General features: G+C 41.1%; 1 protein-coding gene across 3 annotated transcripts; it reads left to right on the top strand.

Moving 5' to 3' along the window:
• Window positions 1–4,306: 4,306 nt before the first annotated feature.
• LOC111865273 lies at window positions 4,307–27,560 on the top strand. Of its 3 annotated transcripts, XM_033751761.1 has the most exons (5): window positions 4,307–4,538; window positions 13,361–13,477; window positions 18,679–18,769; window positions 24,129–24,293; window positions 25,922–27,560. In XM_033751761.1, exons 3-5 carry the CDS (start codon window positions 18,710–18,712, stop codon window positions 26,099–26,101), a joined length of 405 nt encoding a protein of 134 aa, XP_033607652.1. In that variant the 5' UTR covers window positions 4,307–4,538; window positions 13,361–13,477; window positions 18,679–18,709; the 3' UTR covers window positions 26,102–27,560. The 3 variants fall into 3 exon arrangements, with proteins under 3 accessions (XP_033607652.1, XP_023708937.1, XP_023708938.1); XM_023853169.2 differs by lacking the exon at window positions 13,361–13,477 and having other exon boundaries at window positions 4,310–4,538; XM_023853170.2 differs by lacking the exons at window positions 4,307–4,538; window positions 13,361–13,477 and adding an exon at window positions 4,929–5,162.
• Window positions 27,561–27,908: the final 348 nt, after the last annotated feature.

Here is a 27,908-nt window from a genome sequence, read left to right as displayed (position 1 = left end):
CCCGCGATGTGATTTTATCTGGCCCGCGAAAGAGTTGTGCAGAAATGCGCCAATTGAACTAATTTCCCAGTGAGTATTGGTAAATGTGATTCCGAGCTTATTGACCTAACATATTATACTGCAGTTCGATGGCTTAGCTATGGAAAGGTTCTTTCGCGCTTCTTTCAGCTCAGGAATGAGATTGATATATTTCTTACCGAGAAAAGCCATCACGAACCACTTTCATCAGATACCGAGTGGTTTTGGAAATTTGCATTTTTTGCTGATCTGGTGAACCAAATGAATCACTTGGATTTCAAGTTGCAGGGTGAAAATAACTTAGTCTGTGATTATTTGCAGTTATCAAGGCATTCAGAGCAAAGTTGATACTTCTGGAAAACCAAGTGAAAAATTGTAACTTTGTTCATATGCTAAACTGTGCAGAGTTGCATAAAAAGAGTGAAGCAGAAGTTCCTACCTCGTTTGCAGATTTAGTCATTTCAGGGTTGAAAGAACAATTTCGGAAGCGATTTGCTGATTTAGATTCCAGTGCTCAGGAAATTAGATTGTTTCAAAATCCGTTTGACTGTGATGCTGCAGATGCCCCACGTCAAGTTCAAATGGAAATTATTGAACTTCAGGAAAATTATCATATTAAAGACAAATACAAGGAAGGTGCTACGCCGCAATTTCGAGACTGAAAATCAAAAGACATTGCCTAAATGTTTCGAGACTTGCGAAAAGCGTTTTACAGCAATCGAGCTAGAATGGCGACACCTGGACAGGCGATCTAGGTCAAGAATGTTGGAGTCAGCAGGAATGCGTAATCGCACCACTGCAAGTCGCGTTTGTGGGCCACTGGATTATAATAATATTATTAAATACGCAGCGACGAGGCGCTACGGACCCGCCCACCCCCAAAGAAAACAACTAATGAAAACCCTCCACCCCGAAATTTAGAACAAAGGGAGTAGTTAACCTCCCTCTTTCGCCAACTGCAGTGCCAGCAAAATTAGTGTATAAAAATGAGAAAAATCTAAATGGAAATCGATCTAAAAACGTAACAATTAGCCGTAGGCTCTGTCCGACATGGGTACTACAAGTTGTGGTGTCGCTGCGTCTCTATTTCAAGTAAGTCACGTTTACTCATACTAGCCAGGCTGTTAAACTTTGTGGTTGTTGGTAAATTGTTGTTTGTAAAATGTTGAAAACCGACTCCAGTGTGCCCGGCGAGCCCTTAGGGTAGAATAATAGAAATCGTGTAACAAGTAATAGGCGAGGTTGCTAGTGTAGTAAATATGGCAGTCGTTAGATAGAGTGTTAGGATTACTGGTAGTGTGCAGAGCACGCACATTTGTGTTTATAGTTGTGACTCTTGATTTTGTGATAAATATATGTAGGCTTTCGGTATGTATAACTTTAGGGGCAGAATATTATAAGGGTGAAGTATTATGACAGAATAATGTAGAATTATGTAATGAATAGTAGGGAATAGAGAGAGGAAAGAGGATCACATTGAACGTTGAATACTTGCATATCCTCATGAGTCGAAACAGTAGAGAGAAAGAGACAGACTCAAGTCCTACAGCCCAGAAGGGGGGACCATGATGAAGTCATAGCATGGTAAAGTCAAGACGCAATGAAGTCCCGACTGAAAGTCGGCATTGTTCATACCGTAAATAGGATTGTAAATAAGAGTGTACATAGACAATGTACTTAGGGTAGGATGTACCCAGCGTATGATTCACCCTCACAAACTCCTCCCTTTCCCAGACCTAAGCGAAGGCAGAACTGACCCAGGTGGTCAACGGCAGCCGGATGCAACTGGAAGTAAGGGTTATGAGAATCCGAGTTAAGGGTGAGAGACTAGTAGTAGAGACAAGGGGATGCGTTCCTGATGGAACAAGGGAAGAGTAATTCAGATAGTTTATTAGCCCCCTTCAGGCATAACAAAGTTATAGCAGAGGTGGAGATCGGCCAACGAGAGGTGGCTGACAGAGAGAATTAGTAATTGTGTTTTACTCACCCCTGCCGTCGAAGCATTACTTATGGCAACGGCGGTGGGTCGAGTCAACGAAGGGTTGACTGACGTAGAGAAGGGACTAGCCACAGAGAAATGGCAGACAAAGTGATTTAGTGTGTTTTAACCCACCCCCGTCATTGAGACATAATAATTTGTGACAGCGGTGAGATATCAAATCCACCCCTGTAGTAGAGGTGTAATATATGGTGTGACAGTCGATGGGCAGAGGCGGGTCAGACCCGACACGCCCGCTCTACGCCAATTATAAGAGGTGACAGTGATGATGGGGCCAGCCAACAGAGAACCCTGGACTACCGTGCTACCGGCCCTTAGTATTTTCATCAACCCTCTTAAGATGTAATAGATGGTGGCAGCTGTATGCAACGAAGAAGGTCCAGAACCAGGAGAATCCTAGCTGAGGGTAATCTGTAGTCCATTCGCGGAGACGAGACAGCATAAACAAAGCAAACCCCGCGTCGCCACAGCTGACAGCAAGGAGTGGACAAAGCGCGCAGTTACTTCAGTGTACTCACTGCATTCGGACGCACGTAAACATGCATTCAGATTGAACAGTGTTTTTAAAACTTATATTCCTTGTTTTCTTGTTCTTGTAAGTGGCTTGCTGCGAGTAAGTGCGCCATGTCCACTACGGAGACTGCGAGCGAAAAAGATATGAAGATTTTGAGTCCACCTAAGAAGCGACAGAAAAGGAAATCATTAAGTTCATCGGGAAAACATATGATCCTCAATGTGTATAAAACGGAATTACAATTAAATCCGAACATTTTAATAGCCGACATCGTTAAGAATGTAGCATATTCTACAGGAGTCAGCGACTCTTCCATATATCGTGTGATTAGGGAATATAAGACCACTCAGATTCTGAAATCACCCAAGGTGAAGCGTCGTAAACAGTTTTCGGAAAGTGTAGACGAATTTGAGAGGAATGCAATAAGAAGAAAAATTCATGATTTTTTCTTTCGCCATGAGTTGCCTACGATTGATAAGGTTTTGGCAGCAGTCAACGAAGACACAGGTTTGGGTACTTATTGTAGGACTACATTTTATAGTTTGTTAACAGTTCTACACTTCAAGTACGTTCGACGCGGACGTGACAGCATGTTAATAGACAGAGATGATATTACCTTATGGAGGCGACGTTACTTGCGCACTATAAGATGGCTATAGATCTCAACGAAGACAGTGTCAGTTCATCAGAATAAGCATACTGTAAGTAGTTATTAAGTAATCAATTACGTAGAAATTTGTCTTGTCAAGCATATAAATTGCAATATTGGTTGATCAAATAATTCCTTAATTTAACGATTTAATAATGGCAAAATACTGTCCACAGGTATTAAGACTTTTGTTATTATAGTGAAAGTACATTTCATTTCGTAACTTTGGACGCCCCTGCAACGCTACACGCATCACGTGATCGCTGCATGATTTCATTCTAAGAGCGAAGATGATACCGCGTGCATTTGTTTACGAGGACTCTCTCGTCTCCGCGAATGGACTGTAGTATTATTGTGTTAACCCCTTACAGCATAAGATGTGGTGGCAGTGGAGGGCTACCTACACGCCCCCTGTCACCACGGCGTAATAAGTGGTGGCAAGGAGGGATACCTCCACGCCCCCTGTCACCACGGCATAACAGAAGGAAATTTGATCGAATTTTATAAATTTCTGAACTCTGAGCAATTTCAAAATTTAAAGAAATTTGCTTGTAAATTTATCTCCATTTTTGGGAATACATATCTGTGTGAACAAACGTTTTCCCAGATTAAGTACATCAAGTCGAATTACAGGGCAAATTTATCCGATGAACATTTAAAGTCGCTACTTGTGATTAGCGCTTCAAAATTTGAACCTCAATTTAATCAAATTTTAAGGATACAAAAAGAGTTCCATCATTCACATTAATTGTTTTATTATAATTTGTGATGAAAATATGAGCATCTGTCTGTTGTCATTAATATACGATAATTTAATCTCACGTACTTTGTAATTAGTTTATGAAATTCTGTGCTTTCAATAAAACTCATATAACTAGAGTTATTAATTTCTCATTTTATCCGGCCCGTTGAAATTCCTGAATTACCTAATGTGGCCCCCGGTTCGAAAAGTTTGGAGACCCCTAATCTAGACAATCGGTTCAAAGATGGCGCTAAGCTTGTCAGCCTTACGCGCCGGCCGCGCTTTACTCCCCAGAAAATTATTTAATTAATTCCTGGTACTAATTTCTGTTAGAGGCTGAGTGAACCCCATGGCCATAGTGCGGCTGGAAGGATTAGGTCAATTGAAGAAAATCCAATGACCTCATCGGGACTTGAAACCGCGGAAAACTTTTAAGTCACTCCTGCCGTAGTACGAGGAAAATACAACAGGTGGCACTGTCGCGCAACCAGATTTGTTCCGACACACGGAAAACGAACGCGATTTCCGTGAGTGCTAACGCACAGAGTGGCAGCAAGGTCGAGTGAAGTTGTGGAGAATTGTGTTGTAGTGAAGAGGTGTGGAGAAAGGACTACGGGTAAGTCACGTGATAAACACAGGTTATATCTACAGCAGGATAACACGAAATGTGCTGCATGCATTAATGACATTCATTTGTGAAATAGTAGCTGCTGAGAAAATGAGGTCATGTTTTGTTCAGCACTGACTTCACATGGCTGCTTGTTTCAGTGTAGATGTCTCTTACTGTTGCTGTGACTCACGCGCACACAACCGGAATAAGCGATATGCCGATACGGTTTTCAGACCGCGCTGACTATGTGGAATGACATGAAAAACTTTTTTCTGACCAAATTCAGTTACCAAACAAAGGCCCTTTCATGTCGCAATCGGTATTTTAACCTAACAGCACAGATAAACGCCCATATTATTCGAACCGGCGATTCAGTGTTCCAGCGGCCTTAGACCATGGGCACCGGAGCCTGACTGTTCGTATTTGGTATGCAGCCCATACGTAGGCGCACTACTATTTATTTTCTCTGTCGTGTTTGGCTACAGTTGGCATTCGTGCGAATACTTGAAGAAGTTTCGTGGTTTAACCTGTTCCTTCAAGGCCATCTTCACCCGTCACATCTCTGCAGAATCTGCTGTGTGCTGTGATGTGTTATTTGCTATGAGTACAGTGCTAGTGTTGAAAGTTCAGGTATTTATTTGAATACATCACGTTATGAGTGAATCACTGATCTTCATAGTGTTTGAACTGTACTGGGAAGCTCCCTCGCATTGTCAGACTCAAATGGAATTTCATTAAGATTATAAATCCGAAAGCATAATGAGGAGCTTCATAACTTGTACCCTTCTCCAAGTATAATTAGAATGATCAAGTCAAGGAGGATGAGGTGGGCAGGGCATATAGCACGAATGGGGGAGAAAAGGAATGCATATAGGGTATTCGTGGGAAAGCCAGAGGGAAAGAGTCATTGGGAAGACTAAGGCGTAAGTGGGTGGACAGTATTAAAATGGATCTTAGAGAGATAGGACGGGATGGTATGGATTGGATTGATGTGGCTGAGGATAGGGACCAGTGGAGGGCTCTTGTGAACACGGTAAAGAACCTTCGAGTTCCATAAAATGCTGGGAAATTCCTGAGTAGCTGCAGATTTGGCTTCTCCTCAAGAAGAGCTCAGCTCCATAAGTAAGTAAGTTACATATTCTCTATCAAGCAGCAGGTGGAGTACGTGTATATGTCTCGCTACTAGCCACTCAGACAGGATGGACCCTTTCCGGCGAAAGGAGATATACTTAATAAGAAATTCATGGTTTTGTAGTTTGACTAATTAGTTCTTGAGGTACTTAATATGGCGTTTCAACGACCGAGGTCATGGAACATCGAATATAATTGTGCCTATGCATAGAAGGACGCGGTATATTTCGCTATATTATCCGGGCTTCCGCTACAGGATTCCGAGAAGAACTGCGTGTAGAACAAAAGAGAGTCTTTAAATGTGTCCGTGCTACAATGTCAGCTTTAACGATGTTCTGTAGGCCTATATTAATAGTTATTCTCAGAATACATTGTTGACTTCCTGCTTTGTGTAATTACGAAGTTCGTTGTCAGTGGCCAATTTCTGGGGTAGCTCATTCCACGTGTTGCGTTTCAGTTGGGATTGCCTTTTCCTCAATTTGCACTACGTGTTCAACTCACTCAGTCCGATAACAATTCTCGGAAGTTGCGGTTGCTTTGCGGTTGCCAGTTTCCACAGTCTCGACAAGCAGGGCACAGTTACCAGAAGAGAAGAAAGCTTGAGCAACCTGGTCGAGGCCGTCTTTGGAGTACTCTCCGAGGGAGTAAAGGGGCGGGGCCCGAAGCAGACCACACACCTCGATCTATAGGGCTGTGGTTCAGAATGTCTGCAGCTATACTCGCTCCATATGTATTCATGGTGCAGAATTTAAGTAGGCACAGGGGAAAATTCGTGAGATCATAATGTAACGGCGAGACTGTAGTTCGTCTAGGGCAGGGGTCTCCAAACTCTTCGAACCGCGGGCCACATTAGGTAATTCAGCACTTTCAACGGGCCGGATAAAATGAGAAATTAATAACTCTAGGTATATGAGTTTTATTGAAAGCACAGAATTTCATAAACTAAATACAAAGTACGTGAGAATAAATTATCGTATATTAATGACAACAGACAGTAGCAGCAAATGCTCATATTTTGATCACAAATTATAATAAAACAATTAATGTGAATGATGGAACTCTTTTTGCATTCTTAAAATCAGATTAAATTGAGGTTCAAATTTTTAAATCCTAATCACAAGTAGCGACTTTAAATGTTCATCGGATAAATTTGTCCTGCATTTCGACTTGATGTACTTAATCTGGGAAAAAGTTTGTTCACACAGATATGTCGTCCCAAAAATGGAGATAAATTTACAAGCAAATTTCTTTAAATTTGGAAATTGCTCAGAGTTCAGAAATTTATAAAATTCGATCAAATTTCCTTCCTTGTATTTGTCTTTAATATGATAATTTTCCTGAAGTTCAATAATTTCCATTTGAATTTGACTTGGGACATCTGCAGCATCACAGTCAAACTGATTTTGAAACAATCTAATTTCCTGAGCCCTGGAATCCAAATCAGCAAATCGCTTCCGAAATTGTTCTTTCAAACCTGAAATGATTAAATTTACAAACGAAGAAGGAAATTCTGCTTCACACTTTTTATGCAACTCTGCACAGTATAGCATATGAACAAAGTTACAGTTTTTCACTTGGCTTTCAAGAAGTATCAACTTTGCTCTGAATGCCTTGATAAGTGCAAATAAATCACAGACTAAGTTATTTTCACCCTGCAACTTGAAATCCAAATGGTTCATATGGTTCACCAGATCAGCAAAAAATGCTAATTTCCAAAGCCACTCGGTATCTGATAAAAGTGGTTCGTGATGGTTTTTCTCGGTAAGAAATATATAAATTTCATTCCTGAGCTGAAAGAATCGCGAAAGAACCTTTCCACAGCTAAGCCATCGAACTGCAGTATAATATGTCAGGTCAGTAAGCTCGGAATCACATTTAGCAGTACTCACTGGAAAATTAGTTCAATTGGCGCATTTCTGCACAATTCTTTCGCGGGCCGTAGTTTGGAAACCCTTGGTCTAGGGAATAGACATGGTTTTATCGAATGTTTCACCACATGTCGCGCCAATCATAGATCCTGTTTATCAGGCCATATTTGTGGAACTAAATTATCTGAAAATGCGTAGAATTATAGAACAGAAGTATTTACTTATACGAGAAAGAGTTGGAGATAAAGAAAACTTAAATTTATAAGAAAGTAAGATTTGATCTCGCCAGTACCGTTGTCTGCCATTAACACGACATGACAGCACAATTCACAATCCCAAAACTTTCGTGTTGTCGCTCCTATCATGCCCGACGAACGTTCCCTCGAAGCCGGGAATACAAATGCGCAAGCCATGATGTCTTCTGAGCAGCAATTAAGTTGGCTAAGGCAACCCGGTGGAACGGAACTTCCTTACCTTCCTAACTGCGGCTCCTTTTAACTTTGCTTAGATAGGGACCAGTGGAGGGCTCTTGTGAACACGGTAATGAACCTTCGGGTTCCATAAAATGCTGAGAAATTCTTGAGTTGCTGCAGAAGGGCTCAGCTCCATGAGTAAGTAAGTAAGTAGCCATTCTTGAGGTATTCACTTTTAGTCTTGCCTTATTGCACTTTCACTAATAAGGGAAAGAGACATTCTCCTTTCATCTATGAGACCTCTTTCCATTTGCTTGTAGCTGACTAAACGATGGAGTTGAAGAGGTAGTAGTTGAGGTTAGGCACCAGTAAACCTGGGAGTTGTAAGTTAAGAGTAGAGGATATTATCTTTCGGTGAAAGTGGATGTGTATAGACGGTATAGACCGACTACTTAACTCAGTAGAGCTCTGACTCTGAGGGTCTTAGCAGGTCTCGCTCAAACAAGAAGAAGGGGGAATTCGTGTTACTACGAGGTATAGTTCGATTTGACGGCGTTTTACTAGAGGTTAAATTTATTACACACTATTTGATCGCATACACTATTAAGCTTAAGATAGGCCGCGCCATAGCTCAAGCATTTAGTCACTGGCTTCCCACCGCGGCGGCCCGGGTTCGATCCCGGGTCTGGTGAAGTGGGATTTGTGGTGGACAAAGTGGCGTTGGGGCAGGTTTTCTCAGAGTACTTCGGTTTTCCCTGCCAGTCTTCATTCCACCAATTGCTCCTATCATCGGGCTGGTAGAATAGGCCAGAAATGGCCGCAGTACAAAAGACTTAGTCCCACCCCACTAGCAATAAAAAAACTTAAGATAACACTTGTATTAGTTACTCTTTAGTTATATCATGCCTTTGAATCAGTTTGGTTCTACTTCGCCTTCTTGGAAGTTATATAATATATTTTTTAACTGTTATTTAGTTTACAAGTTGTCCTTTAATAAAAATATTATTGGGAACGTAGCGACACTGTTTTACGTATGTACAGCACGAGAGTCGGCCAAAAAGTAGTGAACTCTCGCAAGTAGAGAGATTATCCAGTCGGTAATCTTTCAAACATAGTCACCTCCTACGAATTTCCATTATTGCTTCAATTCATATTTAAAAGGCTAACACAAAATTATGTTCTCCAGTGAAATTACTTTGCCGAGAGAATTCAATCCTTTCAGAACTTCGACGTACTCCATCTATTCTTGATACATAATCAACTTGGCGTGGGTTTCAGATTATACAAAACTAATTTACAGCTAGACCCAACTGTTAAATACATATCTCAGGTTACCAAAAGACTTTCCGTGCTCTATGACAGTAAATCAATTGGTGTAGGGAGCTATATCCTGTTTCTCAGCAAGAATGAACGTATGTCGCGTTTCTAATGCAATAACGTGAATGTCACCTTAATTGTACACATTATACATGTTTTAAAACTAATTAATCTTAATTAACATTTATTATATTGTCTAATTATAATGAACGGTTACGCCGGGAGTGGACGATTTTCGAAAGAGGTCCATAACAGACATTAAATTTATAAGCTCCCAAGAATAATAAAAACTTGTAAGTCTACATTTTTCAGTTTAATTTTTATTAACCGAAGTTGACTGTACGCTAAGCCGATAAAAATGTGCAAGAGACTGAAACTCGTGCGTGGGAGTGCGACAGCCACTGCACTCATCTTCCTGTTGGCCTTCCTGTAAATAGCTTCTCACAGCTGCATGTTCAGCCCGACGTAGTAGGGATTGTGGTCTCTATGAATTATGAAGTACGTGATCATGTAATTTCTTTCCTCTCTCCCTGTCACATTTTATTTTGAATTATTCCCTTAATATAATAGGCCACTTTTGTCGAAATTCAGTGCGGATGAGAATGTTTACATAGCTACAGGTAGCGAGGCAAAACATTTTTCAGTCTGCTAGAAATTATAGGCGTGGAATGATACTGTGATATCACATGTTATAACAATGTTTGGAAAATGCATAAGCCTATTAAGGTACGTATACGCGCGTAAACATATACTGTGAAATGTTAATAGGCATATCTACGTATATTGGCCTACATAATAATTCCTAAAGCTCCGTTTATCCAGTAGTTCGTTTGTTAGTCACGTATTTTCAAACACTATTCCAGATAGAATGAGTTCCTAAATTCGGTAAATGTGTAAAGGACCAGCAGATCTTGCCCAGGAAGCTCGAAAATCCCGGAACTGTGCCATGGGTTCGGCTGTCGAGTATTCTTTGGACATTAGTCTACATTTTATATCTCCTGGAAGACAAGTCGTACAGGACAGACATTGTGTTTTCGCCCTATGTAGAAAACACAAATAAACTATTCAATTTCAAATATGAGGACCGGCATAATCAAAACATGTGCGAAACTTACATCTTCGAAATTATAATTCGGACAATGAAGGGAAGAGGGTTTGTTTTTGGCCTTTTACTGACCTGTTCTACAAAACATAAGGAAGTTGTTTGCCACCAGAGTACATGGAATAGATGCACATATTTCAAACCGTGAGAGACAAAGATGAAAGCAAACCAAGAACTTCGTTTTTATTTCATTGTTTCGTAAAAAGGTATGGAGACCGCTGAAATGCTATAGGTCACAAGTTGCATAAAAATATTCACTGTATCATCTGTTTGGGGGAAGTGCTTGCTGTGAATGCCTGGTCCAAAATGCATGAAATATGGAAATTGTTGAGCTGGCCCAAATACATGTTATATTCACAGAGTATGTCTTTATAAAGCACAGGCTGGAGAAAGGAAGGCAGCAAAAAATATTATTTATTTTCTCATTTTTGTAACAACAGCAGCAACAACAACAATAATAATATTAACAACGACAAAGACAGTTTTCTTTTTAAAGTTTGCTGTGAAGTTCTGACATAGGTTCTGAACGTAATTGGACAAAAATAGGAATAAATATATCCTTTTTACCATACGTTTTACAAGGAACGAATTTTATATATAGGCCATAGAGTACCTCAGAATATATGTTCTCTGAGAGTTGGCAGTAACTTCGCCAACAAGCCGCGGTCACTCGGTCGGTATAGTTCGCTTTCGGACTAAGACCACGGAGTTTCTTTGTTTGTTTTTTGAAAAATATTCTAAGTCAAAAGTTCAAAAATGAAAGACAAATAATGTGTGTGCTTTCATGTTTGATAAAAGAGAAACAATATTGAAATTTATATGCGTGTAAGATTAGTCATAGGATGCCAAAAATATGGTTACATGAAACTTTCTAAGCGGTGTCGGAACTAAAAATGCGAGGACCCAAAAATGTTTATCTGCTTAAGTCTATACCGAAAAAGAAAAGAGCAACCGGAGGTTTCATTTAAAATGAGCATAATTGAAGTTCACTGCACTCTATAGCACTCGGACCAAAGTGAAACTTGGAAAAGGGATACTTATTACGGCCTTTTTATTAAAGAGAATGTGCACATAAGGTGCCATATACTGTTGACCACGTTGAACCAAAAATAAATAACGTAATAGAGCCCAATAGCTCAGACTTCGGTTGTTACGGCGGTGAATATTGAGGCTGCGGTCTTCTGGAATGTGACACCATGTGTTTTGATAGCTGCCAACGTTTCGGAAGAACCTCCTGGCTCCATCTGTAGGGTAGTCTTCTGTGTGGTACATCCGAAAGGACTGAATTATCAGTATCCGTATATCATTCCAGTGGAAATGCATGCAAATAATTTCTTTAAATCGACGTTGTGCTGACTCCTCGTCACGCCGCTACCTCCTCTACATAGCCACCACATCTGAGGCTACGTCATACATTGAGCAGGCAAAAACTTTGCTGAAAGAAGTGCGGCGTAACCTAGGAGATCTCTGGTTTGACAATTCTGTTTCCAACCTATGTTGAAAACAGGATATTGTAACTCTGTGTCGATGTAGTGGTCAACGAGCGTCACCATCTGACGATAACGTGACCTTTGAAGGAAAGTTGATCTATAAGTTCTGCCTGTTTGTATCGCAGTTTGAGGCTGTTAATGTGAATATATAGGGCTGCCAAAATGGATCAGGCAGGCGCTCAAACTATAGTGTGTGCTCTTGTGTGAAAATGGAATGCGATTGAGGCAATGAAAGTATATAGAAACGAGTCAGCACAACAGGGGTCTTCAAGAACTGAGTGTCTTACATTTCCGCTGGAATTATATTCAATCACGTCCCCTTAAAATTACGATTTATGGGATGTGTTGCAAAATACACAGCCCTAAAGATTGAGGCAGTAAGTTCTTTCGAAAAGTTTGTACGCGACCAAACCAGACTTCCGACACATTCCAAAAGACCTCTTTTATGTCACTCCAGTAAAAATGTTTATAAATGATTTCTCTTTCATGTCAATGTCATGCTGACTTCTTACTATTTCACCAGCCTGTCTTTATGGATCCAAACATTTAAAGCTGGTTCCTCGCTCGCGGATTTTCTTCTACCCTGTTACAGGGATAGCTTTACTTTTCTTCTTCTTCTTTTTCTTTTCTTTCTTCCCCGCCCCTCTTATGGCGGATGTCCGTATAAACCAGTTCCATATTAAAACTGAAATTGAAAAGCGAATTCTGTCCTGAAGCACATCCTTCCAAGTGGACTGCATGTTTGTTTGACTGGCTGGTGTCATGACGTATATGTTTGGTTCTCGAAGGAACTTGACAGATCTTCGTTTCCGTTATGTAGCATTTAAATGATGTTCATTCTTATATATATATATTGTCACCTATAAGGGGTTGGCGTGACTTAATTGTGGGTTCGAGGTTTGATGATTGGACTTATTGGACGTTCGTATTACAATTACAATGTATTATAACAGATCACACATGGAACTCCTTAATGACATACCTCAGATGCCTCAGACACATGGAACTCTCTAACGACATACCTCAGATGCCTCAGACAGTCTGCATTCAACTTTCGGCCAGGTCAGATACAAAAGAAAAACACAACTACGTCACTTCGCTAGAAGTATTACAAGTTCAATCCAAATAAGTGTAACTATTCTAGTTTCCGTTGTGTTCAGTGAGCTGAAGTTAATTAATAAGTGCTGTAAAATCGGGCAAAAGGCAGTCACGAGTGGAGCACAACGTAAGGGCAACTAAGAGGTCGGTTGCAAGTGGTGCCGAACGTAGCGGTTACATGACCTCATCGGGACTTGAACCCGCGACCTTCCGGCTTGTAGCATAGTGCCTCAACCAACTACGCTACCTATACAACGGGTTCTGGGGGAAAAGCTGCGGAGACCTGAAACTGACAACATATCTCCATCTTGTTTAGAGGTTAAGAGTGATGGAGATGTACTCCCACTTCCCAATATGTCTTCATGACGTGAAGCCAAGGAATAACTTTACATTTTGCTTGTATTTTCAGAAATAACTGAGAAAGAAATAAAAGTTGTCGGTGTTGCAAACCTCCGGTATTGAATCTTGGATTACAAAGTACGAAGTACGGATATCACCACTACACCACAACACAGAAAGGCATAAAGTAATAATGGATTTTATAGTAATCATGTTTCTTTAATGAGCTGCATAAGGGCTGGATAGCTGCGGTCAGAGTCCAAGATTCTGTCATCTCACTACCATGTCTTGGACACTTCTGGTAGACAGAATTCATTCAATAGCAGCCAGAGAATAAATCTTATCACTTAATTCTGTATAGTGCTGAGATCTAGAATACTTGGAGCTCTACCTTCATGTCTTATGTGCATACAGGATAATAAAACAAAATTATTGTCGATGCTAACATTTTGTTGTCCTCCATTACTTACTACTCAAATTAGTACATTTGTATTTATTTTTTACTTCCTGTCTAAACAGTGTTGTAGAACACGAATTATATACAAATAAGATTTTCAGTTAACAGTCTTTCATGAACTTCACAGATACTGTATGCTTTAATTATAATATTGCGTAGTTATTGTGAAATGATGCCCAAAAGCCAGAATAATGGGGCCATAAATGACAGATGTCACAGAGCTCTGAGGTTTTAGGGATAAATCTATGTTGGCATGTGGCCTGAATGCAAAGCACCCTATTTGGAATAGTCAAGTTTCAAACCCCTGAGGTTTGAAGCTCTTGGAACTATTTTTTAATTACAACTTTGAAATCTGAATCTCCAGTGCCCTACATATTACACTTCAGATGAGAGAGGTGATGTTCTTGACATTGTGGTCCGCCTGATTCTCCAACTGTCAGAGGTCATTGCCATGACATCATGGACTAGGATCACTTACAAATCATGTTTAGCATTCCGGACCCTGTAAGAGCTAGGGAATTTCGCTAGTAGGGGTGACGTCCAACTGGGTCCACTTGGCACGGCGGCCACTAATTAACCTATTGTAGCCTGCCCCGGGTAATTATGATGATGGAGAATTTGGTGGAATGAAGATTGGCAAGGGAAATCGAAGTACTCGGAGAAAACCCGCCCCAGCGCCACTTTGTCCAACCACAAATCCCACTTGACCAGACCCAGGATCGAACCCGGGTCGCCGCGCTGGGAAGCCAGCGCCTAAGCGCTTGAGCTATGGCGCAGCCATGGAAGAGCTAGGGAAACTTCCGATCCACTTGGAAAATTCGCAGACTGGGAGCGGTTTCAAAGCCTCACCTCTGGACGAAAACGTCCATACATCCAAATTCATTTTTCTGAAGAAGCTGATAAGGCAACACGCGACTTTTCAGCCTCTAAAGCTGCAGCATACAGCCTATCAACTGGAAAAAAACTATAATTTTAGATCGGGTATATGAAATACCAGGCAAATATCGTCTATAGAAGCACGATAAGTATCTTTAAATACTGTGGCAAAAAACCAGCGTTCCAAAATGCAAGAACGTCAGGAAACTGGGTCACTAAAGCTATTAAGAGAATGATCCGGAAAGAGTATTTGAGAACGAGAAACAAAGATAGCAAGCTGCAAGCGCAAGGACACCTGAAGCAATATGGCCTATTGCGAAATATCTCACAAAAAGGGATTGACTAAGGGCACATTAATGGTCAAAAGTAGAGTGAATTTACCGACTACACAACGTTAATGGTCCCTTAGGCCCCATATTTTACCGACTCGATAAAGCCAACTTAACGCCAGATTGCTTAGAGAACCAGTTCAGAGCTCATAATTTATATGCCCGTGACCATAGACGGCATGTGGAGGCTCAGGTCGAAGCCCTGCTTGTTGATGAAGACATACCTGTGACGTCTCGAAAGAAATACGGTCCTTGAAATTAGGAAAAGACCGGTGGTTTTGATGACATTCCAAATGAATATCAACGGCATCATCGAAGACCTCTTGTGCATTTGTAACACATTTATTCAGTCACCGCCTTCGGCTTGGTCACTTCCCAGTACCTTGGAAGGAAGCAAAAATCATAACTATCGAAACCTGTCAAGGACCGAAAATTTCCACCAAATTTACGTCATATTAGTCTCTTGTCTACTACGGGCAAGAATCCAAGAACACAATGAGGAAAGAAACTTTTAAATACAAGTTAGATTGAATTTCGAGCAGATAAATGTATGACACCATGCGAGTCCGGCGGATTACCTTGCTCTAAACTTCAGCGACAGTATATCGTACTGTTGGATATCGGGCAAGCCTTCGACACAAGATGGCACTCTGGCCTGCTATATAAATTGTCCCACAATTTTCGATAAATCTTTTTAAGATAATTTGTGGCAAGCAGTAGCGTAGTTGGTTGCGGCACTATGCTACAAGCCGGAAGGTCGCGAGTTCTAATCCCGAATAAGTCATTGGATGTTTATGTTCGTGGGGTCGACTCAGCCTCTAACTAAAGTGAGTACCAAGAATCTTCCTGTGGGGTAAAGGACTGCCGGCGCGTAAGGCTGACAATCTCACCGGCATCTAAGAGCCGATTTTCTAGAAAATGTGTGAGCCTCGACGTCTCACAACCCTATGGGCCTTCACGACCTGTTATAGGGGTACGTTTACCTTTTTTTTTTACCTTTAAGCTAATTACTTATTTCCTCATTGACAGAAAATTTAAAGACTTGGTGGAAGACGAATTTTCCACGCCAAGAAAAATAGCGGCAGGGGTGCCCCAGTGTTTTACAATCTGTATATAAACATATGTCCCAGCGGTACCAGGCACCCATCTTGCTCACTGCGCCGACGTCGTGACTCCAAATTGCAACGCGGCCTCACTGCGCTGAAGTTCTGGTGTGAATGCTGGAACATAAATTCAATAAAGGGAAAACTCGGGCTCTAGAAGACTTTAAGAGTCCCTGCGGACGTACCACAACTAAACGGACCGAATATCCCCTTTGTAAATAATGTAGTGTCTTGGCATCTTCTTCGATTTCAGGATGACTTGGAGACTCCATACGAAAGGGCTGTAGCGAAGGCCTTAGACAAGTATATAAGAAGCTATTCCGCACTGAAAAGTGAGAGTTTAAGCACCAGTGTTAAACTTATTCTATATAAAATCCTGATTAGAACAATATTGATTTGTGCCTCTCCCACGTGAGAGTATGCAAGGGACACTGACCTATTGAAACTGCAGGACCTGCAAAACAGAGTAAAGGTAAAGGTGTCCCTGTGCTTAACTAATTAAGTACTACGCCATGAAGTCATACGGGGAAGTGGATGTATAGATCCAAATTTTCTTGACCTCGGCACTAATTGGAGGCGAGTGGTCAGCTTCACGCCCCTGCCGCTTTACCCCCAGGGAAAGAGCCCCCGGTACCCATTGGTTAGGAGGCTGGGTGGGCCCCAGAGTCGGTCTGAACAACGTGGAGAAAATTCTTGACCCCACCGGGACTCGAACTCCGACCCCTCGATCGTCCAGCCCGCAGCCAGTCGTTATCCCAGCTCTCTGTGCTAATGGCGACCTAGACGGGCATACCAGTCGGCAATTTGTACGTGGCTTCCAAAATTCGTTGCTTGTACGATTACATAAATTATGCAGGAAACAGACAAAATACTTATAGAATCATCAAAATCCAAATTCACTCGCAACTGGGTAAGGAGAAGCCAATCATAGGAATTATAAGAAGTTTCGAGTTGTTGGCAGTCAAGCCTACGACCACACAACTGACTAGGCTGCCGTTTCGGAGTGGTTAAATAAGCACAAGCCTGCATTGATAGAGGTCCTCTGAATACCCTATGCTCGTATAAATATGACAAAATTTCTGTGGTGTCCGTAATAAATAAATGCCCTTATATGGACCGTGTGTGAGTGCGGATACACTCATGCAGAATCACTGAACAAGAAATATGTCGGCTTCTCAGAAAGACCTCTAGTCGAAAAGGATTCCCCATTTCCGAACACATAAATGGTCTTGGAACGAACATGAATGTGGCCAATTCTCCAAACGGGGTCCAGAACCAATAATAACTGCTTGTGTGGGTCAGTAGCAATTTACTGCTGTGCTGTGGTATGATAATCCAATCGTCCTCAGAATTACTGGATTTTTGGACTTTGTTCATCATTCGATATTATAACAACTAGAGAACACAACGATTCGGAAAATGGTTCCGTTTCCATCCTTGGGCGAGGGGGAGACACCTACTCTATTGGGTCTCTTAGAAAGAGCTAACCTCAATCAGTGTACCAGTGAGGACAGAAACAGATCCAGTTTCCAAAACTTTATTTCCTAGTGGGACTGCCTCTGTGGTCTGGTGGTCAGAGTTCCTGGCTACAGATCCAGAGGTCCAGGTGCGATTCCCGGCGCTACCAGATGTTCTGAGAAGTAGTGGGTTTGGAATGGGGTTCACTCAGCCTCGTGATAATTTAGGAGCTATTTCAAGGAAATAGCGAATCCAGTCTAGAAAACTGAAATTAACAGCCGTGGGGATTCGTTGCACTGACCATGCGACACACTCTATCCGCTAAGGTTGGCACTAACTTTGCCAACAAGCGGCGGTCGCTCGGTCGGTATAGTTCGCTTGTGGACTAAAACCACACAGACCACACAGTTTGTTTATTCTGTAGTGTTATTTAGAATACCAGACGATGGACAAAGTCCAGAATCCCAGTAAGTGTTTTACACCATCATCAGAAACCTTTAGAATCTAAACGTCATTCTGGAAAAGTCTAAGACTCAGACATGTTAGACGGAAAAGTATGGTGATGGCTTCCACGGGGTCCAAAACCAAGAATGAATGTGCTGGCGAGAACCAGCAGCAATTTTGTAAATGGACCACCATGAGACATCAATCAGAGGCGTGAGACAGAAAAAATATGATCATGTGTTCTGAGGAGCTTGGAACCAAGAATGGCTGTGCTGGCGAGTTACCAGACTGACTGACCATCTGAATCACTCACGAGATCAACTGTGGTGCCTACTCAGAAAGGTAGCCCTCCCGTTATCAAAGAGGAGGCCCCATTTCAAAATACACGAGTTGTCTTGGAACAAACAAACATAATCATATGCAAGAGTGACTGCTAATGTCAGCAAGTTGAAGCTCTGCTATGATCAGTCAGGCATGAGTTGATGGCACTCACAGTTGGTGGTTGGTTATTTGTAGTGTGTGGATTAGTAAGAGTGTTATAATTATTTGTAGTTATGAGTAATAAGCCTTCAGTAAACTCAATATTCAGTCTAAACCCTGTATCTAGTAACTAACACATGCCAGTATGTAATGCCATGACAAGTTTGATTTTATCAGCAATACTTGATTAGGAAATATTTCTAATGCTCTTTATTAACAAATATATTTTCTGGTGTTACAGGAGGATATTGCAGACAGGCTTGCTTTTGAAAATGGCCAATATAACAGGTCTAATCAAGTCACCAACGTTTCTGGCAAAGATATTTGAACTGGTAAGTAGGGATAACTGTACAGACTAATAGGTACTCTTCAATTTATGAGACACTTGTGTTCTGAATAAAAAGTGGCAGAAGGTAAACCTGCATAAATAGAGCATAATTTCCTCATAAGTATCTGTGGAAATGTGTGAGATCAGCTATAAAACATATCACAGTATAATTTCTTTTGAAGTGATTGTCTTGTGCAGTACAGTACATTCTATTGCTTATTTTAATAATTATTATGTTACTTTAATATGAATAAATTGTGTTCATAACTACTTTTAAGAAGCAACTCTGGACATGCTAAGAAATGAGATGATGTAATGACCTTAAAACATGTGCAGAATACCCACCCCACTGAGTCAAAATAACTTTCTCAGTTGTTCCAAGACAAACAAATTACTTTTTCATGTTCTTTCTCACTCTCAGACATTCAAAAACTTAGGTGAGACATTTGTACCTTGGGATTTTTTGGTTAATTGTAAAACTGCATTTACTCACTGCAACACTAGCTACTGTAAACAGACAAAGACTAATTCTTTTTTCCACATTTTATAAATATTTTCACATGATAATGTGACTGTAGACAGGATTGGATTGGTACTTGGATTTATCCAACTCTTACAGAATATAACTACAAGTAACTAAAGCACTATCGCTAAATCACCCACTCAGCACTTGGCTACAGCAACTAGTAAGTCTTCCCAGTCTGTTGTGTCTTCACCAATTGTCTGGGAACGGCTTCCAATGCCGCAGATCCCCTAACTTACGTGCTCACATTCTTACTGGCTGGCGACTGTCTCACAGCTAATTAAACTCTAGACTTGTCCTGCTTATAGCACGTAGGCATGGACCGCACAGAAAACACCACTTCCCACAGCCCTCCTATTGTTGCGTGACATCACCAGGAAAGTGACGTGGCCCTCTGTTGCGTGTGTACAAGCCATTACTTAGCAATGGGTATGTGTGCTACATTGCTCCCTTAAGACTGTTTGTCCCAAATAGCCTGCAGTCTTCACCATCACTCCCCGTGGCTCGGTTCTCATGATGATTAATCTCCAACTGCTCTTGCTGCTCCCTCCTTAAGATGACCACTCCTCCAAAGCGGTTCCCTAATGATGTGCAAGCCGATCCAGGTGTACCACCACCAGCCTCCTTCTAGGTTTCCATTAGATTCTGTATACCACATCATTTATCCAGGTGACTACCTTTTCTAGACTCCCATGAGGATTGCAGCTTGGGCGGTTTCCCCTTGTGCAGGTTGGGCGATAGAGCCACACATTACGGCCCTCATGATAGCCTGCGCATTTGCTTAGTCTGTCATAACCAGTATTCATCCAGTCACTGGCCACCTTCAGGTGTTGGTGGGCATAACTATGGATATCGTGTAGATGGTCCAGTAAATTTGCCACATGATTGTTAGTCATTACTTGTTGGGGGGGGAGCGGCAAACATGCAGTTGTGGGACAGTCTGAATTCCAAACACTAGGCTAACTGGGGTCAAGCCTGTAGTGTAATGAAAGGATGCCCTGTAGGCCAGGAGGAAGATGGCTAATCTTGTGTTCCAGTCCTTCTGGTGTGAAGCGACAACATTTTGTATGTGCCATAGGTACCGTTTTGATGTAGTGCTTCATCATGCCGTATGATTGCAGATGAAAGGATGTGGTACACTTCTTGCTGACTCCGTGGAGCTGAAAAACCTCCTGTATCACACGAGATTCGAAATTACTTCCCTGGTCACAATGTAGCTCCCGCGGTACTCCTAAGCGACAGAAGAAGTTGGTATATAGCACTTCCGCCACAGTAGAAGCCTCTTGATTGGGAATTGCATAGGCTTTGCAGTCACTTGGTAAAATAGGCCATAGAGATCAGGAGGTACTGGTTTCCTTGGTTGCCCTGCAACATCGATGGCTATCCTTTCAAACAGGGCCAATAATGTCTCCACCCAGCATGTCCAGAGCGTCATCAATTCAGGGCAGTGGGAAAATCTTTCTTTGTGACGTTTAGTTTTGTATAATCTATGCAGAAGGGCAGGCCCTGTCCTTCCAGACAAGGACAAGATGAACAGGGGCTCTCTGGCTCTTTGATAATCCCACATCGTTGCATGTCCTCAAGCATCTCACCCACTTCCGTGAGTTTTGCCAGGGGGAACATTCTTGGGGGTTGGCGGATCGGTTGGGTCTATCCCATATCTATACGGTGGTACACTCTGTCGGTCCATTTGTAGTCATCGCTTTTCATAGCAGATGTCTTTGTACTCGGTAAGGAGCTATTCCAAGTCTCAAGATTCGGCGTCACTCAGGTTCGGCAATTTTTGTCACTTCTTGAATTCATAATGCCACACTGACAAAAAACGTGGGCTGCGACAGTACAGATATAATTCTGTGTACTAGAGAAGCCATTGGAGGCTACTTAGTGAGAGTGACCTGCAGTTTCGACCAGCAACCGTTTCTATCATAATTTTCCCCTCATGATTAACTTGTTTTTCTTCCCTAGTCCCCTGTATCATTTCTTCATGCTTTGTGATGTATGTTTTCCTCCTTCATTACCTATTAACAGGCGCAGTTTCACATTCTTCATCACCAGCTACACGACACGTTTCTTCCACTGCCACCAATAGCATTTGGAAGGTCATATGTTGTTCTTTAGGAAAACCGCTTCGACTTAAGCTGTTTTCGAGGCATATGGGTTGCTGGACTGGTTGCCAAGTGGCAGAATTAAACAGTGACACTGGTATCTAAGTTTTCAAATTTTGGACACATGCTGTTCTTCCCAGCAGCGACCAAATTTCTTTGTGGCAAAAGCTTTTAAAATTCACTTCCTTGCTGGAAAGGAAGTTCCAGTTCAAAGAAAGCATCTTGTTTTCATTCTTGAAATCACTGTGCTAATTCACTGAAACTTTCATAGTTTTCATCGTCAGAAATATCATCAGAGTCACAAATAATTCATCTTCAGAGCTCAGCTGAACAATCTGTTTCTTCTTTGCCTCATTTTCCCTGGTTTGTCTGCAAAAAGACTTCATTTTCCATTCTTATGCTTCTCCCCCCCCCCATTTCAGTGCCACAACTTCATTCTTCTCAGCGATAGCTGCTAAAACCCTTGATTGGCCTTTCCTCTGTCATTCATTATTTTCTGCTTTCGTTCTGCTTTAGCAGATTGTTGAATCTCTTCATGGGATCTTTGAGATGACAGAGTTGATGCCAGTGACCCAACATGCACGTTTCGTTTGAATCCTTAGGTGGAAGAGCTAAAGATGGCTGATCAACCTCATTTGCTGATTTCTGAAGTGCTGTTTCAGACCTGTCACATATGAACTTGAAAACTTGCCCAAACCAGTAATGGACTGAAAGCACCAGACCAGTTAGGTGGGCAACATTATAAATGGAAATGGGGTTCGCTGAGTTGCTCAACATGCAGCTGCTGCTCACCACATTATATAACTTGTCCAAAGAGATATTTATCGAGTGGACCCAGTTTATGGCTGGTATGAGGAGGAAATATTAGCATTATAATTAATTCTCTTGACATTTTTGTATCACTAGTATTGTAATGTGGCTCATATGATTATTAAAGAGTAGAAACACTTGATGGTGTGAAACTTGGTCTCTGACATTAAGAGAGGAACATAGACCGAGGGTTTTTGAGGACAGGGTGTTGAGGAGAATATTTGGACTGAAGAGAGATGAAGTGACAGGAGGTTGGAGAAAACTGCATAATGAGGAGCTTCATAACTTGTACTCTTCTCCAAGTATAATTAGAATGATCAAGTCAAGGAGGATGAGGTGGGCAGGTCATGTAGCACGAATGGGAGAGACAAGGAATGCATATAGGATATTGGTGGGAAAGCCAGAAGGAAAGAGACCACAGGGAAGACCAAGGCGTAGGTGGGTGGACAATATTAAAATGGATCTTAGAGAGATAGGATGGGATGGATTGGATAGATCTGGCTCAGGATAGGGACAAGTAGAGGGCTCTTGTGAACATGGTGATGAACATTCAGGTTCCATAAAAATTCTGGGAAATTCTTGAGTAGCTGCAGAATTGGTGGCTCCTCCAGAAGGGCTCAGCCCCATGACTAAGTAAGTAAGTAAGAAACACTTGACAGCTCTTGACAATATTTCATGGGTTTCACATGATAAATTAGCCAGAAATTCAGGAAACTTGTTTCCATTGGTCCAGCCACTGGAGGGAGATATTCCATGCATACCAGGTGACACACATTGTTCTGAAAGTATACTTGCGGAATATCAACACTGGAAGAACTGACTCACTGAGGGTATTATTGCATCTAGTGATGGTGGCAGTGACTCCTTGCTCTCCAGATATCACACTGTCCACCTGTTAACGCGCTTCACCAGCAACAACTTTAGGGATATTGTGTGAACTGCAGAGAACTCACTCTCATCAGCAATATAGATGAGATCAGGACTGAGCTTATGTTTTTCTAAAGTCACTGTACTTTGTGAATAATTCTTCAGCACCAAAGCTATTAAAACTAGTAACACTAGTAGCTTGAGTCTTTATCACAGAAACAACACTGTTGTTTTTCATAAAGTCAATGACCCATTGTTCACATGCTCTTCCATTCACATCCCAGTAGTTAGGGTACTTTTCATAAGTTCCTTTGCAAACTGGTAAGCTAGCTTCATTACTTATTTCCTTGTTAATCCCTAATGAATATGGCTAGCTGTGGTAATATAATCTGTCAGCTTGCCCTCCACTCCTGTTAAGAATACAGTCCATAATGCACATTTATTGCTGTAGAAGAGCTGTTCATTACCACTTCTCTTGTGAATATTGAGATGTCTTTGATGTGTGTGCAGCCCTAAAGTGTTTTGATGCAGCTTGAAAAGTCAGTCCTTTACAAACAACTTCAGCAGGTATAGCAAGGTTGTGCATGGATATTGTTCGCTGCTTGCACGCATTGTTACTTTTAGGTATCTGAAAACAGAACTTATGTTCAGTGCTTTATTCCTTTTTTCTTTATATAATGTTTTGCTAATGAAACTTCTGAATAATGCAGGTTATTTGTTCAGTAATTGTGAACAAAAAAAAAAGAAGAAGAAGAAAGGAAAGAAGGAAGAGCTGAATTTAATGTAACAGAGGCTTAAATTACTCCATCTGGTTTTACATTTGTACCTTATGCATGGCGTGAGCTACAAGGGCACAACATTTCATTGATGACTGAAAGGGTTAAATGTTTCATGATAATAATGTTGATAGCTTCACTATATGATCCTGTGTTATGTTGCATCAGGAATTGAAAAGTATAAGAAATAATCTACAGTCCCAGGTAACAAATGTGGAATTTTGTTATATTTCTTGTAGCATGTGAATCCAGTAAAATAAAATGTATGTGTTATTTACACAGGTGCTGTGTTGCATTGCTGTAGTCCTGTTTATGTCTGATACCAGTTATCTTGCCACAGTGAAGTCAAAATGGGCTGTAGTGTTTGGAACTCTCATAGGATTCATAATGATCTCTATCATTGTCATTGTTGGCAGTGTACTGAATACCCCTCCACACAGAACTTTGGTGAGTAATGGTCAACCCTTTGATGAGTAAGTAAGTGAGTAAAGCTATCCCAGTAACAGGCCATGAAGGCCCATAGAGTTGCGAGACGTTGAGGGTCCCACATTATATAGATAATCGGCTCAGAGATGGAGGTAAGTTTGTCAGCCTTACGCGCCGGCCGCGCTTTACTCCCCAGGAAAATTATTTAATTAATTCCTGGTACTCATTTCTGTTGGAGGCTGAGTCAACCCCAGGGCCATAGTATGGCTGGAAGGATTAGGTCAATTGAAAAAATCCAGTGACCTCATTAGGACTTGAACCCATGACCTTCAGTTGCATCTGCATATATTTTCAAATAATATTTCTTTGCCTTTACCATTAGCGAAATATAAACTGTGTTTATTGAGAATACTGTATCCTGGGATGTAATGCGATATACTTCAGTAGAAGTCCACCAGTGTTCTGGAGGAATATACTGTCACTGTCTTAAGGGTCAAGAAGTAAAATGTGCAAGAAGCAGGCAGCAAGCTGGTTGCTTGTCTTACTCTGCGACTCTGAAAGTTCCTCAGGACTGCACAGCATTACAGGGACCAAGGTATCTCAGTCAGTACAGCCACAGTCTCGATGGTTGAGGAAAATGGTTCAATTCTTGGCAGGTTCAAGAGACTTTTCTCTTCTCCAATATGTCCGAACTAGCAGTGAGGACCACCCAGCCTCCTATCCAATGGGTATCATGGGCTGTTTCCCTAGGAGTAAAATGGCCAGAGCATGATGCTGACCATTCACCTCCATGTGGTACTGTGGTTAGAAATGTGTAGAGCTATACCTCCACTCTGCCGGTCACGGTAGCCGAGCAGTCTAAGGCATGCACTGTCTTCGCTCGCTCAGAAACCGAGATCATGGGTTCGAATCCCAGTCAGGGCATGGATGTTTGTGTGCGTTTTTCTGCGTTTGTCTACAGGTAGAGGCCTTGCGACGAGCTAATCACTCGCCCGAGGAGTCCTACCATATGTGTAAGATCTAGTAAACCGAAGTGAAACAGAGAGTTTCATGGAGGTAGGCCTAGGCCCAAAATGAGGGCTATAGCGCCAAAGAAAAAAAATACCTCCACTCTCCCATACAGCTTCATGGTGTGGTGCTTAATTAATTAAATTCAGTGGCAACTTTATTTTCACCTCAACAGAGCATTTCATTCCAGAAGATAGATCTCTTAATGATCATTGTCTGTATTTCAGTAATGTTAAACAAAATCTATCTCAGATTTGGTGATAATAGTGATTAAAAATTTCACACAATTTCAATTTGTAAAATTTCACGAATTTTTAACCTTGACACTATACATCTATTGTCACTGCTTCCCTTTATTCCAATAGAAAGCAGCCCAATGTAACTCATTGTGTCTGAGAGCATTTTGGATGTAGCGATGAAGAGGAAGATCTCATCACAACCAAGAATTGAATCTTAGTTATCTAATCCATATCTAGTCATTCTACTTTTTGTGTTTGTGTTTGTTATCTATCACATTTTCACTTTAAAATTATTGTGATAGTTCTCATTATGGTAGGCTTGTTGCTACCGCTATATTAAGACATGTCCATGTAACTGTATGGACTTCACAGTTTTGCAGTAGTTAATTCTCTTGTGTTTAGATGCTGATGATAGCCCTGCCTGCTGCCTTTATGTTCTTTTCAACGGGTGGCATAATAATAGAGACGTGGTACCATGCAAATGATTCAACAGCATACCTTATTGGTTCTGGGATTTTGGCCTTCATCACCGGCTTCATTTACCTTGGGGACTTCGCACTTACATTCTTCAATTATGGTTGATGTATGGTCATACATCATGAATATATTCATCTGAATTCTCACCAGATGTATGAACTGTGTATACTTCTTGTTTTGTGTTTTGTTATATTAGTGTGCATGCATCTGCATGGAAGAAGTGTGTACAGTATGAGTTGTGGTTTCTTCTCCACCCTTTGCAGCAAGTGCATAAGATGACTGAATAGTGGAGAGTTGTGTTAATCTTTCTGCATGATTCATCTCAAAAAGTGCTAGATGGATTTTGATGAAATTTAATATTCAGGTTTACACTTAATATTATCTGGCAATTTTATATTCTTATTAGCACAGTTTAACAGGAGCTGAGACTGCTCTCTCAATATGGCTACAGGCTATGGGCTGAATGGTCAGGCTTCAATTCCCAGCATGGGCAAGAGATTTTTTCTCTTCTCCACAGCTCCTAGACCAGCCTTGGAGCCTACCCAGCCTCCTCTTCAGTGAGTACCAGAAGTTCTTTCCCTGGAAGCAATGTGTCTGTGGCGTGAAGCTAAACAAACACCTCCATCTACTGCCAGGGTGGAGCTATATCCACACACATGGTGCTTAATTAATTTTAGTACAACACATCTCCTATATTCTGTGAAGCTAAAATTAAAATGGATCTACAGCTTTTATTTGAAATATTTTTCACCCTGAAACATATTTTCTAACTCCAAGCAGAGTTTTGCAACAAAAAATTTGCTTCTCAATAGAGTAACATCTAGGTTACAAGGATATATGAAATATAAGATAATGTATTGTAAAACACGAGTCCGTTGGAATATGTCCTTCCATGCTTCTTATGAAGAGCATCATCACCCATAAGAATTTCATGTGCACTTGAGTTTTTGCGAACTGTGATAAAATCAGACTAGAGTATATTTATGTGGAAGGTCATAAAAGAAAATGGAACTTGATTCAAATAGAGGTACTTTATTATAATGGTTACCATATTCAGTGTTATAGTATGTAATTCTTTCACATGAAGGCAGTCACTTGTAAATGAAATTTATCCACAAATTAACCATTATTTTCTTATGACCTGTGCAGTTACTTATACTTTGCACCTGATCACTCTTTACAGCTTTCTCTTCATTTCCTAAATTAGTTTCTGTTGTCTATTCCAATTAATAAGTTTGGAAGCAATCATTAAGATATTTGGTATGACTCATTGGTTGAAGATCAGCTGTTTGTAATATCTCTGCCTATACATGACAGCACAACACAGTAAGTGGGACTCTTTTGGATGGAGATTTTCCTACACTGAATGTAATTATATGTTTACAGATTCATCTGTGCTCCATGCTGCTATTTATTTAAACTTCATTATTCTAGTTTCTCATGCTCCTACTGGAATACTCTTATTCTCATGTTCTGCCTCTTCTACTAATCTAAACTGAACTCGTCTAGCAAAATTCACTAACAGTGAGAAGCAGCTTTTATCCACATAGTACCGATGAGATCATTGGATTTTCTTCAGTTGACCTAATCCTACCAGCCACACTAAGGCCCTGGGGAGTAAAGCGCGGCTGACACATAAGGCTGACAACCTTACCACCGTCTATGAGCTGATTGTCTAGATAATGTGGGACCCTCAGTGTCTCACAACCCTATGGGCCTTCATGGCCTGTTACAGGGATAGCTTAGTTTTTACTTTTTTTACAGTCACTTGACACAAAATATTTAAAAAATAAAATATGAAATTAAATATGCAATACCTGAAGATGTAGGCAGGAAGGGAAAAGGAGTCCCACCGGTTTGGTCTTAGCTACAGTTCTTGTTGTCCACTCTAATTTTTGCCCATGTGGCTTAC

This window comes from Cryptotermes secundus, unplaced genomic scaffold (genome assembly GCF_002891405.2).
Source record: "Cryptotermes secundus unplaced genomic scaffold, Csec_1.0 scaffold1901, whole genome shotgun sequence".
NCBI lineage: Eukaryota > Metazoa > Arthropoda > Insecta > Blattodea > Kalotermitidae > Cryptotermes > Cryptotermes secundus.
Note: the sequence above shows the minus strand (reverse complement) of the source record. Positions and strands in the feature narration are given on the sequence as shown.